This window comes from Xenopus tropicalis, chromosome 6 (assembly GCF_000004195.4).
Source record: "Xenopus tropicalis strain Nigerian chromosome 6, UCB_Xtro_10.0, whole genome shotgun sequence".
Classification (NCBI taxonomy): Eukaryota; Metazoa; Chordata; class Amphibia; order Anura; family Pipidae; genus Xenopus; species Xenopus tropicalis.
This window is the reverse complement of record NC_030682.2, coordinates 84030534-84050438: the sequence shown is the minus strand read 5'-3', so window position 1 is coordinate 84050438 and position 19905 is coordinate 84030534. Positions and strand designations below refer to the sequence as shown.

The window sequence follows — 19905 nt, the reverse complement described above, 5'->3', positions numbered from 1 at the left end:
GGTCATTTACAACTGCTGTGTACAAAGTGAAATTTTCGAGCATAATTTACAATGTTTTTTACCCACAATGCAGTGTTTTCTCATAATTCCGCCAAAATTGCAGTCATGAGGGAGGAAATACTCTTGACGAAATTGCATCCATCAAAATTTGTAATATTGCGCCTCCACTTGAATCTGAATTGGATGCAAATCAAACAGTGTCACTTCCGGTGCTTTCTGTCAAAATTATGTTGGCTCGATTCTTTAGACACAACTGTGCTGCTGTGATTGAAAATATCATGTTATAGAATGGACTATTTCCAGCTTCCACGAGGGGGTCACTGACCCAGCAACCAAAAAACTATTGTTCTGTGAGGCTACAGTTTTATTGTTATTGCTACTTTTTATTACTTATCTTTCTATTAAGGCCCTCATCCATGGCTAGGTTGCTAGCAACAAGATAGTTGCTCACATTCCGAACTGCATAGCACTCTGTTCACCATACTAAGGGTTAATTTTAATGTGAACAATCCCTTTAAATGTGAATTATCCCTTTAACACAAGTACCTTTAATGAATGGGATTTCTTTGCTCAACATTTGAGGACATGTTACCTTCCCTTATATGGGACATTTTTTACCAGAATTTCTTAAAATACAATTTGACAGGTCCTCTGTTTAAAGGGGATATATACCATACATTTTTACAATGCACTAAACCATGTCAAATAATGTAAAATAGAAGGAAGTGCTTTTATTTTAATACCTTTGGGTTCAAATATGTCCATAACTGCTTGAAAACTGTGCTCTACCCAGCCCTTATGCCAGCTTCCGGTTTAGACTCTTCAGTATGTGGCTGGGGCCACGTACCCTCATAGACTCAACCTCACCTACTTAAAGTGAAGGGAATTTGCATAGAGTGGGCGGGGCTTAGCGATGTCACAGGAGTCTGTTCCTGCTCTACTCGCTCCTCTCTCCCCCCGTCAGCAGCACAAGCAGAGACACAGAGGGAGGAAACTGGGAGGGGTTTTGGGGTTTTCCCTGCTACTGCTGAGTAAAGCCTGTCAGTCAATGCTATGACCACTTCCTGTGGGAGACTGAAGGACACTCCCATGTCTCATTTGGCTTTGGCTTCAGACTTGGGAGGTTGTGTATGTAGTTCTCATATAATGACCATTTTAGGAGGTAAAATGGTTTCAAAACATCTTCCTTTCTGCATCATTTCACATTTTGAGGGAGGATGAATATTATAACTGAATATGAACTTTATATAAAATGTCTCCTTTAAAAAAAGGGGAAATAAATGTGAAAAGCTTCAGCATTATTTGTATATTGAATATAAAGGAATAGCCTAGCCGAAAGTAAAGATAACCTACCAGAGCATAATTTAATGTAAATATCATAAATATATAGATTCTGAGCTGTGTTCAATGTATGAGGTATCATTCTCATAAGGTTATCAAAGATATATGAAATGAAAAGCTGTATTGCACTCTGTTGCTTCTCATTTTCACTTCCCTTGAATACAAATGCAACTACTTTATCTGCCATGATTGAGGATTTCATCCTTAATAAAAAAAATAGAATTATTAACTGTCACACAAGCAGGCTGCTCCAGGTTACATCACTTCCAGCAGTGATATTGTAATTACCCAAGTTTCCTTTCAGTGAGATTTTCATAGAGACCTCAGAAAGACTTGCTCATTGTACATTCTGTAACAATGGAATAGACATGTCAGTGAAGTCAAGATGCACATCTAATTCAGGAATAAAATGATGACCTTATAGTATGGAACAGGAATTGATAGAAGGCCTTTAGAAAGTTGCTGTCATTTAGCACATATAAATCTTATATGCAGTGCATATTCTGGAGAATTTAAATTACAATAACATTTAATGTACAGCATCAACCATTTAACCAGAGAACACACTTATCTGACAGCTAACATTGCAATAATGTAATAATCAGTACCTGATGCTGTCATAAAAATATGTGGGTCTGCCAATTTGATTTTTTTGACAACAGTGTTAGTTACATATATATATATATACACAAGTCCATAGGTATATTGGTATAAGAGTTTTTATCCAGAACACCTCCCTTTGTAGGAGAAGTCAGGATCGATCGCCACCCCTCCTAACTGGGGGGACGTGATCAATCGCAGTGTAGCGGAAGGTGGATAACCTATGTCCATGTTCCAAGAAATGCTTCGTCACCGGTTTGTTAGTCACGCCATCTCTGAATGCGGTGCTTATAGCAGAGCGATGACCTATAAGCCTACATATGGATGGTCATCACTCTGCTATAAGCACCGCATTCAGGGATGACATGACTATCAAACTGCGATTGAGCACGTCCCCCCAATAAGGAGAGGTGGCGATCGATCCTGATTTCTCCTACAAAGGGAGGTGTTCTGGATAAAAACTCTTATTACCCTCTCCTCTTTTGTATTAAATGAATACTGCTCATATTCTTGTTTCTTTAATCAGCGGTAGGGATATATGATACCCTGAGGTTACTTTCTGAGATTACTTATATATTTTGGATCACGCTTTATTTGGTCTTGATAAAGGTCTTAGATGAGGGACAAAACGTCAACCTGTTCTAACATGTATTCATTTTATTTAATGAATAAAAGTTATTGTTAAAGAATTCCCGGTGTGTGGACCAATATACTTATGGACTTGACTTGTGTATATATATATATATATATATATATATAGTAAGTAAGTAAGTAGAGTTTTATTGTCATCCCAACAATATACTTACAAGTATACAGTGGGACGAAATATCGTCCTCCTGAATCTATATATATGTAACTAACACTGTTGTCAAAAAAATGATTTATTAAAATTATTTTGGTGTTCTTTATATATTGTTTATGTTGTTTTTCCTTGGTGCAGGGTTCTTTCGGGTTTTTGAATTTGTCACATGACTAGGAGGAATTGTGCCATTGGTTGTGAGTTTGTGCTTTTAACTATTTAAATAACGAAGGGGTTTAATGTGAATGTGGTCTTGATAAAGACCTTAGATGAGGGCAGAAACGTTGACCTGTCCTACCATATATTCATTTTATTTAATTAATAAAAGTTATTTTTTAAAGGATTCCCGGTGTGCACCAATATACCTATGGACTTGTATCTAATTGCTTAAGTGGTAGCACCCGGGTCAAGCAGCTACATGCTAAGGAGTGCTGAATTTGTTTTGTTTTCTTATATATATATATATATATATATATATATATATATACAGCTAGGGGATGCCTTATGTGAAAACCCATGAATCTATGTTGGTAGCAAAACAATCCTGTCGGCTTTATTTAATGTCTAAATGATTTTTAGCAGACTTAAGGTATGATCTAAATTTTCCAAAAGAAAGACCCCTTATCTGAAAAATCCCCAGGTCCCAAGCATTCCAGATTATATATACTGTATATATATATATATATATATATATATATATAACCTTACCTTAATCAACATTTGATATTTACTCACTTTAAAATAAAACACACAACAAATATCAAAACAATGGTTTTATAATTATTTAAATAAAACAAGATTTACACTGAAATCATACCAAATGGCTGAACGTAACACTGATCAGTAGACAAGATGTCTGGTCATCTTCATGATAATAAAAATAGTTGTACCCCTAGTTAAAATGTAAGAATTAACCTGTCCAAAAGACTTGCCATACCATTCACTCCAACGTTACAGAAAATGCAGTCATATTTTGGCATGTGTGAGGATTGCTTGCACATCTTGGTATCCTACTGTTTCACTAGTTTAGAGTACTCGTCCATTTTTCCACATCTTTCTGGTGTTGTTTACAATGAAACTTTGACACCATGATTGCAATCTTGAAAAGAATTCTAAGACAAATGGCTGTTTTTCAATCTCCGTGATAATCTGAACAGATGGAATGTCAACCTATTTTGTAATTCACAAAGCGTTCCACTGGACAGTTGATATTGTCTTTCCACTTACATTAATAACAAAATTCTACTCAAACATTTGTATAAATGACAATGTGGGCGGTCCTTTCACCCATCACCTTCAACAATGAATATAGCAAAATGATGGTTTGAGAAGAGATGGAATCTCATTACAGTTTTCAGGCACTGAATATCTTCTTCACTTCTTCTATATTTCTGTTTCTTCTTTACAGCAAATTCAAATACAAGATTACCAAAAACTGAATTATACAGATTTAAACTAAAAGCACTGTCCCTTAAAGTGATTTAATGGCATTCAACGTAAACCATGAGATTCAGATTTGAACATTTCCTCACCATAATAATTATAATAATAGTACATTTAGCAGGTAAGAGCATCATTTGGGCACAAAGGAAATAAAAGAAGTAGAATATTTTATGAGAGTAGACTGTGTACAAATATTGCTCCCATTCTCATCCCCTTTCCCTACAGCGTCTATAAGACTGATTAGATAAAAAGGGTAGGATAAAATGTGGTAATATAAAAAAGCAAAGCAACAACAGAAAAATGCCTCTTGGAAGCTCATAAATTTACTATAAAAAGTTTCTGACATGAAATCTGCACTTTTTTTTTTTTTCAAATATTAAACAAATGGTTGAGCAGATGGCCCAGTTCAAGAGCCATAGGTATATGTACTCCTCATTTTTAAATGCTGTTTTGTTCCTCCGACTTTGAAAAATAAAAAAAGCAATTTATTATGAGTCTTTGTCACTGTCTGCGCCACCATACATATCGGCAAGTTTTTTAAACCGAGGTCCCCAGTCACTGAGGTAATCATAGTCTTGATCTCCTTCTGTTGTGACTGATTCCAACGAGCTTAAAGATTCTGCCACTGAACCATTTCCTTCATAGGCATAAGTTGCTAAGGAGTCATAGGGAGGTGCAGTTGGATCCATATCATTATCTTTTAACCTTTGATTAATGAAATCTCTGACATCTGTGTTATCTCGCGCTGCTTGAGTTCGACGAGGAAAAAAGAGCGTTTCTGGCACAATATCTCTGCGCAGTTTGCTGTCCTCTATGGCTTCTGGATTCCTTAGTGTACCAATATCAAAGGCCTGCGTGTCCTCCTCTCCACCACCTTCATCATTGTAGCTCACTATATTGTCTCTGATGTCCTCTTTGGAAACAATAAGTGGCTCTTTCTTTCTTTGCCGTCTCAAGGCTGCAAACAGCACCACGGTCACTGGGGGTGGAAAACAATGGTGCATTATTTGCTTAGATATGTTATAATTATCATTGTTACACATAATTACTGCACAACAATAAAGATCACATTGTCAAGGGTGGTTGAAATTGCTATCAAAGATAAAAACTGTAGAAAAAAATCAATAACAATTTCTCTCTTGAGAAAATTAAGTAAACATTGCACTTATCTATTTCCTAGCAATAGTGTTCCAATACTTCACAAAGGGAGGATTCCATAAGCAATGCATTGACCAGAAATTCTTTAATGAGTATTTAATATTATCTGGAAATACTGATAAGTTTATAAAAATTCTAAAAGGTCTAAAAGGTCAATTGGAGCTGTCCTTGCAAAATTCGAGTTTTTCAATTCAGGTTTTTCAATTTTTTAGACTTTTTTTTAAAAAAATGGAAATGGTTGTTAATCTATTATCAGATCCACATTTGTTCTAAAACTGTTGTAGAGCATGACATAACTGATCTACAGTACTGAAATAAGTCACTGTTGAATAAGCCTTTGCTGTGCATTAAAACGGATAACAGAGAAAGTATGGCAGTGTCACATTTATATTTAGCTGCACTGATGAAGCCAATGAACATACGTATGTTTTCTTGGAGAAATTCCCAGTGAGCTAATTTTGGGAAACCATCCACAGACATGATTACGTGGATTCTGCACACAAGTAGCAATTTCAAAAAAGATTATCTTAATATATATTTTTAACATATATTTAATGCAAGTGTTAATTATAGTAGTTAGAAATTAGTCAATGTTTCTGTATAAGAAGCATCTAATTTCTTTCTTGGACATGGGTATATATTCCTTCTACATTTCTGATATGGATTTTTTAGAGCTAAAGTAAAAAATAAATTGTGAATTTTTTGAGATTTACTATGTGTCAGAACAGCTAAAAAACCAAATCTGACAATTAGCCAGATTTTTTGTGCAAAATGGGCTCAAAAATTAGCAGCAGAAAAATTCTACACGCAACAATTATCTTTGATCATTTTTTTTGCGTTTCACCATGCCCTACATTTTTTGCATACTCTGCCTGCCCTATGGTGCCTGTGTATGCCATATTCTGCCTGCCCTATGGTGCCAGTGTGTGCCATACTCTGCCTGCCCTATGCTGCCTGTGTGTGCCATACTCTGCCTGCCCTATCCTGCCTGTGTGTACCGTGCTTTGCCTGCCCTATGCTGCCTGTGTGTGCCATACTCTGCCTGCCCTATACTGCCTATGTGCCATACTCTGCCTGCCCTATGCTGTCTGTGTGTGTCATACTCTCCCTGCCCTATGCTGCCTGTTGGAAGTACACCTGGCAGGGGTTTGTTCTGGGAGTTTATTAGCATTTGGAAATTATATTATATTGTCCCTAAAGTGTGTAATTATGTGCGGGGGGTTGCTGTGCTATCCACAGGGGAGGAGGACAAGGCATATGGATTTAACGGTGTGGCTTAATATGACCTGATAAACTTCTTTCACATATGAATGAAGGGTGACACCCCCTACAGTGAGCACCAACAATTTGGGTTTTTGCTGTGCTACCACCATTAATGAAGGTATGGTCTTAAAAGCTCTTGTGATAACATGGGTGTGGTTTGAAGGGGGTGTGGTATAAAATGGGAGTGGCCAAACGGACCACAATTATTAAACAATTATGTTGCTTTACAGCATCACAGCCCTGGGAAGATGAAAAAGGCCAAGGAACTCCCACCCTCCATAAACAAATGGATTTTTGAGTGGTACAAGTGGTCAAAGCCAGGGTCTTAAGGCCCTAGGGCCAAACTATTGAATTATAATGGTGGGTATATGAGGACCGCATCAATGAGCCAAGATATCGGATGGGATGTGGAGGCCCGTTGTGGGTGCCCATACATGGGCAGATAAGCTGCCAGCTAAAATCTGCCAGTGTATGGCTACCTTTATGTTAATGATGCATGACATCTATAATGTGTTCCATTAATATCAATATTAAGCACTGTTTAAAATTTCAAGATTTGTTATCCAAAACCAGTGAAACTGTTGTGGATATCCCATAAAAGCCTATAGGCAAGGCTGAAATTGTTTTATATTTTTTTTCTAGTGTATTTGATCAATATATATATATTGATTTAATCCATTTTTCTGTAATCCCTTCCCAAGTCAAGGGGTTAAATACAATTTAATCAAAAAATAATACATAATTGTATTAGGAATGTTGCTTTAAATAAAAAGTGATCATTACAGATTGATTAGAAGTAATTGTTCCATAAAGATCACTAGTAAATCAACCCCAAGGTGCTTCTATGTGGTTCTAGGTAGCTTGGGAGTGATATAATAGTTTGACACCCGCATCTAGTAACATATAGCAACTATTTGTATGTTGGTTCAAACAGCTCACCAGAAAATTCTACCTGCTGATTGGTTGCTATGAGTTACTATATAAGTAGCAAACTTAAGACTAGTTATTATATTACCCCCTTTGTCTACTGTGATGTGTGGATGACTGGAAAAACACCTAGGGGCATATATATTTACCTTTAACCATCTGTGGTGAGGCAAAATGTTCCTCACTCGGTTTTGACATATCAAGAAATTGAGTGTATTTTTTTATTCCAGGGGTGGGTTTTTGAGAAAAATTTAAATCTTGTCATGGTCACTTACTTTTTATTGCAAAGGGTAACCTAATCTGACCACTGTTTTTTGACACATACGGACGTGTGTTTTCTACTCATAAGAACCCATGCACTTTACATAGGAATATTTATCTTATCTTAAAGTAGTTGCTTGCCTTTTAAGGCTACCAATCAATTATTTATAAACTTTTTGAACATAGACATTACTTTTCCCTACGGGGTTTGCTAAAAAAGTTGTATACATTCCATTTAGTAAATGCAGTTTCACATTTCTCGTTGGAAAGCTAACTGAATGGGTCATTCCAGTGATCCCTAAATAATCTTTCTTTCCAGCTATGTCAGTTTTGCTGCTAGACTGAGTAGCCCCACCACTGATAAGCCTTCTTTTAATACAACACGATAAGCGTATGATACATTCATACACTTCATTATACATCATGACTTTGTGAGTCTCTAAATTAAGTTTACATTCCATCTGCTTAATGTGAACATTGTTCTGCCTCCCTTCAACATTAAGGATTTTAGAAAAGAGTGGCCAAGCTGATGCATCAAGCAGAAAGCACTGGATTCCAAGGCCTATAGCTCTCCTAATTGTTATGTGACCCATTACTCAAAGCGTTCTTATGGCTTTTCAGCCTTTTTCTAGGCCATTAGATTTCCACAGGCATAATGCAGATTGTATTTTAAAGCTTTTCCCTTTTGTCAAAGATAGTGGTAATGCATTTTCAAGCAGCTAATTTTTCTGAGCTTGCTATGCTTCTTCGATGGCATTTTACAGATCTGCTTTATGAAGATTGATTTCCATTTGTAACTAATCAATGTTTGTCAATTTGAACTGAATGGTAATTAATAATTGCAGTCAGAAGATCAATAAGTTGCATAATATGTTCTGTTTCATTTACGGCATAGTTTGTCCACTAGAGTTGGTTTAAATACACTATCTAATGACTGCTACACTGATGTCTTATGTCTGTGTTTTTCTAACTAGTAGATTCACAGGTACAGGCACATAGTTATTATAACAGTTTCAAGTCAAATACCCTATAATATGCTTCTTTTTACAAATAAGCTCTTCAGTTAGATTGTATTACCCAAATTACTCACACCAATGCAATAATTTTCTACTATAATATAATAACGTGTTACTACTGAGCTACCACCCACTCAACACTGAGTTCTGCATATGTAAAAATTGTGTATTTTTAAAAAAATTCTTAAAAGACTTAATCTGGATTTTTTTTACGGTGATTACTAAACTGTTCAACTTTGTGTAATTTAAATAAATTGCATTGCACTGGGTTTTATACAGAGGACAGAAAATATGCATCTTTACCTCTTGTATTCGTTATTGGTTGTTGTTGTAAGTATTCTTGCATGTTTAATGTATACACCCATCTACTGTATAACATGGTAATATATTTGTGTTTTACAAATATATAATAATAATAATAGGCTTGGGACCTTGGGTTTTCCGGATAATGGGTCTTTCTGTAATTTAGATATCCATACCTATTAAAAATCATATAAACATTACATAAACCTAATAGGATTAGTTTGCTTCCAATAAAGTGTTATTATATATTAGTTGGGATCAAGTACAGGTATGGGATCTGTTATCCAGAATGCTTGGGACCTTGGGTCTTCTGGATAAGGGATATTTCCATAATTTGGATCTCCATGCCTTAAGACTGCTAAAAAATAATTTAAACATTAAATACACCCAATAGGATTGTTTTGCATTCAATAAGGATTAATTATATCTTAGTTGGGATCAAGTACAAGGTACTGTTTTATTATTACAGAGAAAAAGGAAATAATTTATAAAAATAAGAATCGTTTTTTTAAAGGGGAGTCTATGGGGATGGCCTTTCCATAATTTGGAACTTTCTGGATTATGGGTTTCTGGATATCGGGTCCTATACCGGTACAAGGTACTGTGTTATTATTAAAGAGTAAAAGGAAATCTTTTTTTAAAATTGTAATTATTTAATTAAAATGGAGCCTATGGGGATGGCCTTTCCATAATTTGGAACTTTCTGGATAATGGGTTTCCAGATAGCAGATACCTGTATTTAATTTTTAGTTTGTGTGATGAGTGCCATACACCATTCGCATCGCTTCGTTTTCCAAAGCTGCCTGAAGTTGCCTGCAGGAGGAAACTTTTGCATAACTTCAGAATCCTGCAAATTTTCCTCCTGCAGGCAATTTCGGGCAACCCCCTACTCCTGTTGTTGCTGGTGGAAAGCTATTTTAGAGTGGTTAATCGCCTGCCATAGCAGATATCTATCGTGGGTGACTGAACCACTCCATGGGTCTTTGACTTAGGATTAAGACACACGGAGCTACTAGTAGCAGCTACTAGTCACAGCTACAAAAATAGACAATGCTGATCATTTATTGATAATTGTTTTTACGTGTTTTGTAGCAGAAGCAATTCTCAGTATTGTCTATGGCAGGGTATTTTCTGGTATTTTCTGTGTGTCTTTGCCCATTTTGTACCCCAGATTTATAGGCTGGCCTTGACATTATCTCTGCAGTCATTTGCAGGATGATAGGAATTCAAGTAGCCTTTCATCTCCATTGAAAGCCCAAACAATGCTAATTATTTAGTCAAATCGCTTTGAAAGCAGTGCATACTCCAATTTGCATTTATCTATGTTCTTATTACTGGTGCAAGAATTAGTAAGAATGTCATATGGACAATGGTTCATTGTTCCGCTGTTATGCATAAGTGACTGGCAGCTTGTGCAAATCCCTTGTTTTTATTATTATCAGAGAAGAATGCCTAATCTCTCTTGCTTATAACAAAGATAGTACTTAGGAATGCAAAATACATTTTCCCCTTCGTTTATGTGTTTTCTTTGTTTCCAGACATCATTTTGTTTTTCTGCTATTCAACTATGCTTTTAATTCAACTGAGAAATTCGTTTTTTTAAATTAAAATATTAGCATCATTGGCAGAAAGCCACTGCCCTCAGATGCATTTTGCCCAAGACTGTCCCTAATGCTTTGCTTTTTTTCTTCAGCCATCACTGGCACACGCACTGACATAATTACGAGTTAGTACACCCAGGGAGGAATTGCTGCTCCAATTATCGTAATAAGAGACCTAAGGATCCAAGAGATGTGTGCAAAGAGTTCGCTATCTGCAAGAGCTAGCAAATTAAATGCTAAAGCCTTATATCAAGAAACATGTCATAATTCTAATATATGCTATTTGTATTTTCAGTTTTAGAAAAATCACGACTGAGTATGCCATGGCGTCTCTTAAAACACTGGAGGAGGAAAAAGAAATGTGATGGAAATACTGCTTAATAAAATCAATATATGCATGCTGTAAAACCACCAGCTGAAGCATAGAGAAACAAGTCATAGTGAACAATTGTGCCTTTGCTTTAATGCCATATATTAATGTACTCTCAAAATGCAAAAAAGAAAAATGGTGAGGAATAATGGGAAAACCTGCCATAACCTGCTAGTGAAATGCCAACATGCTAATAATAAAGAAAAATAAAATGAGAGGAAGTTTTGTGTTCAAAACCCATAATCATTTTATCAAAACAGTAAAGCTTCCCCTAAATGTACCTGCATTGTGCTATGCTTAGAAATCCATTTCATTTACCACTTATTTAGACAAAAATAATCATGGAGCTGTTATGGCATTTTTAATCCTTAAACAAGGAAATCAATTGCTCTTCCAACCTGCTAGCATGAATATGTAGCTTCTTGGAAGGGATTGTATGGTGCTTCTGAACTTAAACTTTTTTTTTTATATGACAATATTACCTACAAATTGTAGCCTTTGAAAATGCAGAAAATGTAGCATAATTATTCTTTTTTACTTGGGCGTTCCTCAAAATGCTGCTATTATATTAATCAGACCTGCCTACTTTATGCCTTTTCTGTTCACTTTTTCCCTTGAATGTCAAGGGAACAGAGAGAAAAATCTGCCAGAGAGAATAAAGTAGTGGTAATACAATAGGGTGAAAAGATATATTTAGGCTAGGATGCCATGGGTGGGTTTTTGTGACCTGATGTTGCTTGTTCCTGGAAGGTGTCCCTGTTGACAGGTCATTCAAGTAAAAATCTTGACAGGACTCATAATGTTATTTATTGTATGTGATAAGATCAAATATTTAGGGGGTAATTTATCAATGGTCAAGATTGCTTTTTTTCTTGATTCAAGTGCAAAAAACACTTAAAAAACTCAAATTTGAGTTATGGTTCTAAAGCTTGAATGTCTGATATTTATTAAGTGCAAAAAATCCAAAAACTCAAATGTAAAAATTTGCCATGTAAAAGCTTGCGAGTTTCTATAAAAGTCAATGTGAGTTTTTATAGGCAAAGCCAAGCCATATTCTCAATTTAAAAATTTTCGAGTTTTCAGAGCCTGTAACTCGAAAAATTGGAGATATTCAAGTTTTTTTATTCCAATGAGTTTTCCTTATTAATAAATAAGTGACCATTCCATATGCAAGTTTATTCCATTTAGAAAAGCAAAAATCGAATTCACAAATTCGAAAACTGATAAATAAGCCCATAAGTTTACACACAACTACTATATTTAAAAACATATGGGCAGTTATTAAGAGAGGTTTTAATGCTAAAATGTGAAGAAGGTACAAGCCTTTGTTTAATATAAATGCTTGGAGTGATTGATTAGATCATGGAAAATTAGATTCAGAAATTGAAAAATAATTTTAAACAGCTAAGAAATGTCTTTGGGTGCACTATGTGTGGTGAGGCAGTGGGATAGGGACAGGCATTCAAGTAACAGTGACAACAATAGTCAATAAGTAAGTGTTGGCAGCCTGGTCATGGGGATGAGACAGGACAGCTGACTAACTGGGTTTGTGGCAAGCTTTTACCAGAGAGTTCAAATCTGTAGCTGTTAGTTTAGTAATATTGGTAATATTATAAATTAATAGAGCAATCCATTGGCACTGACAGATTATAACTATATATAGTACTACTGCTTAATTTGATTTCTTTTAGCAAACCAAGATGAAATCTGTTCATATGTGGAATTAGAATGCTTTGTAGATTGTAAGCTCTTTGTAGATTGTAAGCTCTTTTGGGCAGGGCCCTCTTCACCTCTTGTATCGGTTATTGATTGCTTTATATGTTACTCTGTATGTCCAATGTATGAAACCCACTTATTGTACAGCGCTGCGGAATATGTTGGCGCTTTATAAATAAATGTTAATGTAATGTAATGTAATGCTTCATTCAATAGCTGGCTGATATGGCCCAATAGAAAAAATATTTTGAAACTAACAGACACAGAAGCCAAGATACAAATATTACTGCAAACAGAGAAAGCTTGTTCTGTAAATATATTCAGTAGAAACCTATGGGAATGCCATGTAACTTGAGAAGAATTTTCTTAGGCATCTTCTTGCAAAAGGTAATTAAAAGGAGAAGTAATTCATTTGTGAAATTAACCCAGTGAAAAACCTCAAGAAAATGCAAGAAACAGTACTTGGATTTTGATAAATCTGCTCTAAAATGTTCATTTTCTCTGCACTTTTTATTTTGTTTCTGCATAACGTCTCAAGCATGACTTTAAAATTATTCATCACAAGTTCTCAATATCAACAATTCAACTTGGTCAATGGATCTTAGACACAATGGGAAGATTGAGTGATATAAGGAAGTAGCGAATTCTAAAACAACCACTAATTGATCTGGTGATGGCCAACATGGAGGTTAGTTATCTGATGTAAATTTTAAGCTACCGTGAGCGACTAATCTCTCCAAAATGCCTTGCTTCCTTTTTGGAAGTTAAGCAAAGTTTCCTTGCAGGTAGAAGTACGGGGCTCTGCCGGCCCTAACTTTATCTGGTGCACTTTTCTTTCTACTTTATGAATTATGTACAAGGAAGGGGAATGAAAAATACACCACTGTACCGCCCATGTGCTTCCCTTCCTGTATGCACAACTGCCACATTCAAGTAGACCTGCATACAGAGACCGGCTCATACCTTTGCTCTCTATCCTGTAAATATATGAGTTGCACCTGTAACCCTATTTTGGCTACTGTGGTACTTATAACACGCAATCACCTGCGTGTGGCGCTACAGGAGCCCTGAGCCCCCGCTTATTTGTGGGGGACAGGTTTGATATAAATGGCGTGCCTCCACCCAGGGTAGGTATAGGTAGAACTATATGTCTCCTCCCTGGGAAAACTCTATGAGGCCCTCCTTGGACCCGGACTCCCAGCAACTCCCGGTACCTTGCCCCTCCCTTGGGGTAGCTGCTTACCAGGCAGTTGAGGATCCTCAGTATATGAACCACCAAGACACTGGTTAAAATGGTGAACCAGATGAACTTGTTTATTGATGCAGGCCGAACACTTCAGAGGATGTCACACAGACGGCTCAAGTCACACACTCTCTCTTTGGGCTACCCCCGGTACTCCCGCCGGATGCTTCCACCTAGGAACTCACCCCGGTCCACGCGTAGGGCCCCTTCACTGGGAACACTCCCAGGTGCTGACTTGGCTCCTCTTACTACACACTACAGATCCTTAACTCCAGCCATGAGTGCTGGGGGGTCTTAACCCCTCTCTCTCCTGTCAGGGCTATCACTGCCCGTTCTCTCTAGCCTGCCTGTCACTCCTAGAGTGACCTGTTACAGTACCTCCTGTACTAGAACACAAGCCTGTTATACGCTTCTTTACAAGAAGCAGTCCCAGGACGAAGACCTGCTGAAACTGGGAGTCATTCCCTTTTATACTTTTAGCACAGCGACATCTAGTGGTGGCTGTTAACTTGCAGGGAAACTCCCTTTTCACACATAAACACCCAGGACCACCTTTAGGTGTCCAAATCTCATAAGGCCACCCTCATGGTGCCTGTCTAAAGGGGAACTAATCCTGGAGGGGCCCAATTCTTTGGGGTCCCTACACACCTGTCAGCAGCAGGCATAACTCAGAGGCACTTGCACTGATGGCAAAAACACAAAGCTTTGGGCCCAATTCTCTTAGTACCCTGTAAGCACCCTCATTGGTTCTCTTTATAGTTTAAGTAAGGGGCATATTTATAGGATTTTGTTTTCTGGTATTGATTGCTTTTTATTTTCTTTGTGTGGGATTTTTTCCCCCCAAATTAGTCTTTTTTCAAAAAAGTCACTGAGGTTTTCTGATATGGTTCTCCCGATATGTCAATATATACCACCAACAAGCACAATTTGTTTTTCAACAAGCGCAATTTAAATGTTATAGGGCACTATAAATTATGCTGTTATTTGAAAGTCAAATGTGCATTCAACTTGATATCCCCGCATGATCAACAGATAGGTGGCTTGTTATTTTGCTTTCATGATCATCAATAAGTAAAGGGTGTAAAATTTTATACTTGCACAGTATAGCCTCTGGTGTGCAAAGGGACAGTGCTTTGCCCTTCATTGTACAGAAACATTTTCCAACCCTGAAGTGGCAAATATTTTTATACAAAAGAACTGATTTACTAACATGCAATGTATTAGTAAATGTCATGTGACTGGAAAACTAAACATGAAAGTAATTGTTCACAAGTCACGCAATTTTTATATTTCTCTTAAATCTAGATATAATAGAGGGGTTCAATATTATGGGGAGTATTCAGTCTAATTAAAAAATGATGGCAACAATTTCTGTGTATGGGAAGGTTTAATTTGGGACAGAATAGCATTTTGTGATGGAAATTATAGTAGCAACTAATGATAAATTGTGTGAAAACTTATGGGTAGATATATGAAAATTCGATGAAGGGATTAAATAAAATTGGATTTTTTAGTGCCAAACATTCAAGTATTAAGGACAAAATCCTTAAGTATTTCAGATGTTTCATTCATTATGTGCAACTATTTTGCCACCAAAAAGTCATAAAATGTATAAATGAATACTCCTGATTTTCCATTGGGATCTGTTGCTTTTCTTTGGGGTCTAGTGCCCTGGTATAAAATGTTGTGGTTGTAAAATTGATCAAATCATATTTGGGGGCCCTATTTATCAGAAAATAAAAGAAAAGCACTGGTCACTACTCATTTGAATATTGCTGGAAGGTCATTCCCACTACGGCATGCTTTTTGTAAGTTTTTGGACCACAGGATATAATGGTTTGACCTGTTGAACTGTATCTAAATGATACAAAGGCGGATTTGTTCAACTATTGGGTTGAGGCAAAACTGTTGTACAACTTGGTGCCAGAACAGAAATTACCTTTAATTAATATAAAATGCTAGAAAGTGGGAAAACATAATGAATATCCTTTAGAAAATTCTATTTGACAAATCTACCTCTATTCAACACAGGGGAAATTGAAAAGATTTTGAAAAGAATTCTGGGAGGGCTACCAAAGCAGTTACTGAGTAACAGGGCACTGCATTTAAAATTATAATTATTAAAACCTTACATTATTTAGCTGTAGCAAGATGACAGCATGTGGGTCAGAGTAATATCATACTAGCAATATAAGCAATTACTTTTTTCAATATTTAAATGTAACGTGAATCAAGCTGATCATTACCATGTATGACCCTAATATTAAAAACATCTTTTTGTTTACCTTTACAGTAAACAAAATAAAAACTTATAATATGTTTCCCTTTATCTGGACTTCAACATTTGAAGCCAGTAAAGATATCAGTCCTAAACAGAATGTCCTTCAGTGTTGTTTTTATCTTCTTGTGTGCAGCCTTACTATTTTTAGCAGTAAATTGGCCATGATTTTTTATCTTAACATGCTTTAATTTCTTACCTAGCAATATAATGATGCAAAGAAGAATAGCAATTAGTGCTCCGGTGCTCAAGCCAGTGGGATGGATTAGTGCTTCAGCCGTGCAGGACTGCATATTTCCCTTGTGGTCACAGGCGCAGACACGAATAGTAAGTGTGCCAGTGCTACTCTGGATGGGGTAGCCATAATCAGAAATAACCACAGGCAGGATGTAGGTACTCATTTCATGACGACTGTATCCATTTCTTCGAGTTAATATACTAGCTGTGTTATCTGTAACGATAAAAGAAAAAAATGTGTAAAATATGGAAAAAAATAGATTCCCTTTTAGTTTCTAACAGGAGAAGGTAAAGCATGGTATTTACCTCTATTATCTTTGAGTGTGAAGTTAGGGCTGCTGGCTTGTGGTGTGGCTAAGGCAAATGAAAACTGCAGTCCGTTGAAAGAATCATCTTTATCAGTGGCACTTACAGTATGTATTACCTACAGTGTTGAAATCGAAAACACAGGGCCAGTCAATAATGAGGTAGGACATTTTGGTTCATACAAGCTCATGGGACATATTGAGACATGGCACATTGAGACATATTCTTTTCTGTACAATACTTGACTAGTTATAGTGAAGCTTGATAACATGGCCACAGCTCAGCCTTTACATTACAGAATGTCCTGTCTGTTATTGCCCTTACCACTAGAAACAGTACACTATTTATTGCAGTGGTTTTGATAATTGTACATGTTTGCAGGGTGTTATGTTATGTTTTCTTTAAGTGTGTCAAAATATTGATACAGCAACAGAGATTGTTCTTTCATAAAATTAGTCCCCGCCCCACTGGAGCTTACAATGTAATTATTATTACATTGGCAAACAAGGGGAATCTGAGCACCTGAAGGAAACACAGGCACATAAGGGCTCCACAGTCCATGGATCAAACTTGGGAATTATTATTATTAACATGTGTTTATAAAGTGCCAACATATTCCGGGTTGCAAAGCCATTTGGATTTAATCATTTCCACATCAAGTTTGTGTGGTATCAAAATCAATCCCTTTCTTTCTGTACAGCATTTTTTCTTGCTTTAGCAAGATGGTAAATGTATATTCTATTTATATACTGTATTAGTGTCTACCCTAAACATAAAAGAAAGTGTTACTGAAGATCTGTATGGCATAATTATATGTTGCTCAACTAGTGACTGAATACAATAGTTGAGTTTAATCAGAGGTCATTTAAATAAATATGCTATTTGGTTGAAAGACAGTCAGATGTGGAAAATAACAATATCATGTTTCTCTGCAACACTAAACAACATGCTTGGCATAGAAGAACAATTCACACCTGCCAGAGCTGCAAATCAGTTTCATTGCAGATAAGTCAAATTATAAAGTATTTATGTTATCACAGTCTTTTCTACAGTTTGTTTACAGCACTCTTTGCTGGATACCGTGTTACGTCAATGTGCAGCACCAGACTAACAATTTAAATGTAATCTCTAACAACTGAAGATATGTCATTCTCAGTGCCCCTGTATCACAGCTGTACTTCAGCTTCCAGCATCCTCTTTGAGCACTGGGACTGGTAGTTCATGGCAACTTTGACTTTCCCAGCACAGAAAGCAGTTTACTTAAAACAATTTTCTCTCCCTCTTGTATTCTCTCCCTTATCTTTATTCTCAAACTATGGCAATAAATCTTATCAAAGTTAAACAATTCTGGACTGCAGTGAAACAATGGAATGCCTGGGAGAACAGAGTTATATGATTTGCTTGTTGACACATATTTCATCTGAACTAGTGCTGCCATAAAGCAACAGCAAATAAGAAATTTATCATGTAGGAACTAACAATCACTTTTAAGCCTTGGGAATTAGAATTCAGTTGGTGTGATTGAGTTTGTTGAAAGCAAATGAGTTAATCTTGGAAAACCGGAAAAGACAATATACTGTAATAAAAGCCTGTTCAGCATCAGATGATGCTCTTACAAAGGTATTCTGTTTCAGATTGGAAGCCAAAAGAAAATTTCCACCACACCAAGTGAAAGCCAGTGTGGGAATTTTTAGGAATATCATGAAGTAGATAGGCAAGTGCACTACACCATAAAAATCCTACATAATGCTAGGGTTGGACTATGGGTTCTCTGCACATGCATTTCAAAAAGAAAATCAGCTGAGGCATCCACGTTGTTGCACCCAAGGGGTATGCAAAGGGTTGATGTGCATTTATAATGGCATTTTTTTTCTTTCTTGAACCCTCTTCCATAGTTTTAAAGAAGAAATTGCTGTCTGAATTGCAGGTTCTAGTTTACAGTCATAACTGCAGAAGGAACACTCTCTAAGCTTACAGTCTACACATAATGATATTCTAACACTGGTAATTACAGGTCTCTGCTGTATGGAGCCTACTGGAAGTGTATAGTACTCCTTTAAAGAACTGTTTTCCAACAGTACAGCCATTCAATGTAACATTTTCTTAATATGGCAAATGAGGTATCTGCCCAAGTCACTGCTTGAAGAAAAGTCTGGATATATTTAACATGTTATAAATATATGAACGTTGCTTTATAGAAGTAGCATTTTACACTGACAGCCAACCCTCTACTAATAATTTTGTTTTTATCCGTCTGACCTATGTGTATTTCGGCCATTCTCATATTTCCATGCGTATATTTTCCCCTGATATCAGAAAAGGTTGCAAAAATAAAAATTGCTGGCTGAGGGCAGTGACTATTAAATGCCAGACAAGAAACCCCAATACCATCTTGTCTAGTGAAATGTTACAGTTTATACTGGGGCAATCTGGAGGTACATTAACATATATTTATTCTGAGAATGTTTGATTTTTCATAATGCACCTTTTATGTTAAGTCAACAACAATAAAAATATACCCTCAAATGTGGCCTGACTTGTGTTCACTCAATAATGATGATATTTTCCTACAGATTTTGGTATGTCTTTGTGCTGGTTTTGGTACTTTTTTTTAACTGGAAATTAGTATTTTCAAAGATGGAATTGTCTATTGTTCTGTTCGCCAAAAAGGTTTGAACTGGGGTTATTGCTGTTAATATATCATAACACAAACTGGAAAGCATTATGATAAGAAGGTCTGCTGTAAAGAATTGTTTTTTTTTTTTTTTTTTAAATACTGCAGGACTTTGTAATGTATATGGAACATTTTCAACATTTATGTGTTAAAAAAGCTTTGGTGCATTCATTTAGAACATTTGTGTTTAGTCAGGCAGTGGGAGTTAAAAGAAAGGAAAGATATTACAGATAATGAGGTTGTTGCCCAAATGCTTTGTTCGATATGTCACATCAATAAGCTCTCAAGGTGTGCAGTAAAGAAAACCCTAGTAAACATAACACACCACAGATGGTTTATGGAATTTAACTGAAAGTCAAATAGAGCTTC

The 19905-nt window shown here is 36.3% G+C and overlaps 1 protein-coding gene across 2 annotated transcripts in view; it reads right to left on the bottom strand.

The window, feature by feature from the left end:
- Window positions 1-3498: 3498 nt before the first annotated feature.
- cdh6 (cadherin 6) overlaps window positions 3499-19905 on the bottom strand; it is a 130142-nt gene continuing 113735 nt past the window's right edge. For both annotated transcript variants that reach the window (XM_002935581.4, XM_004915314.3), the window contains 3 exons: window positions 16863-16980; window positions 16519-16770; window positions 3499-5162 (listed from right to left, as the gene is read on the bottom strand). In XM_002935581.4, coding sequence (XP_002935627.1) covers window positions 4672-5162; window positions 16519-16770; window positions 16863-16980 — 861 coding nt within the window. In that variant the 3' untranslated portion in view covers window positions 3499-4671. The remainder of the gene's footprint in view (window positions 5163-16518; window positions 16771-16862; window positions 16981-19905) is intronic.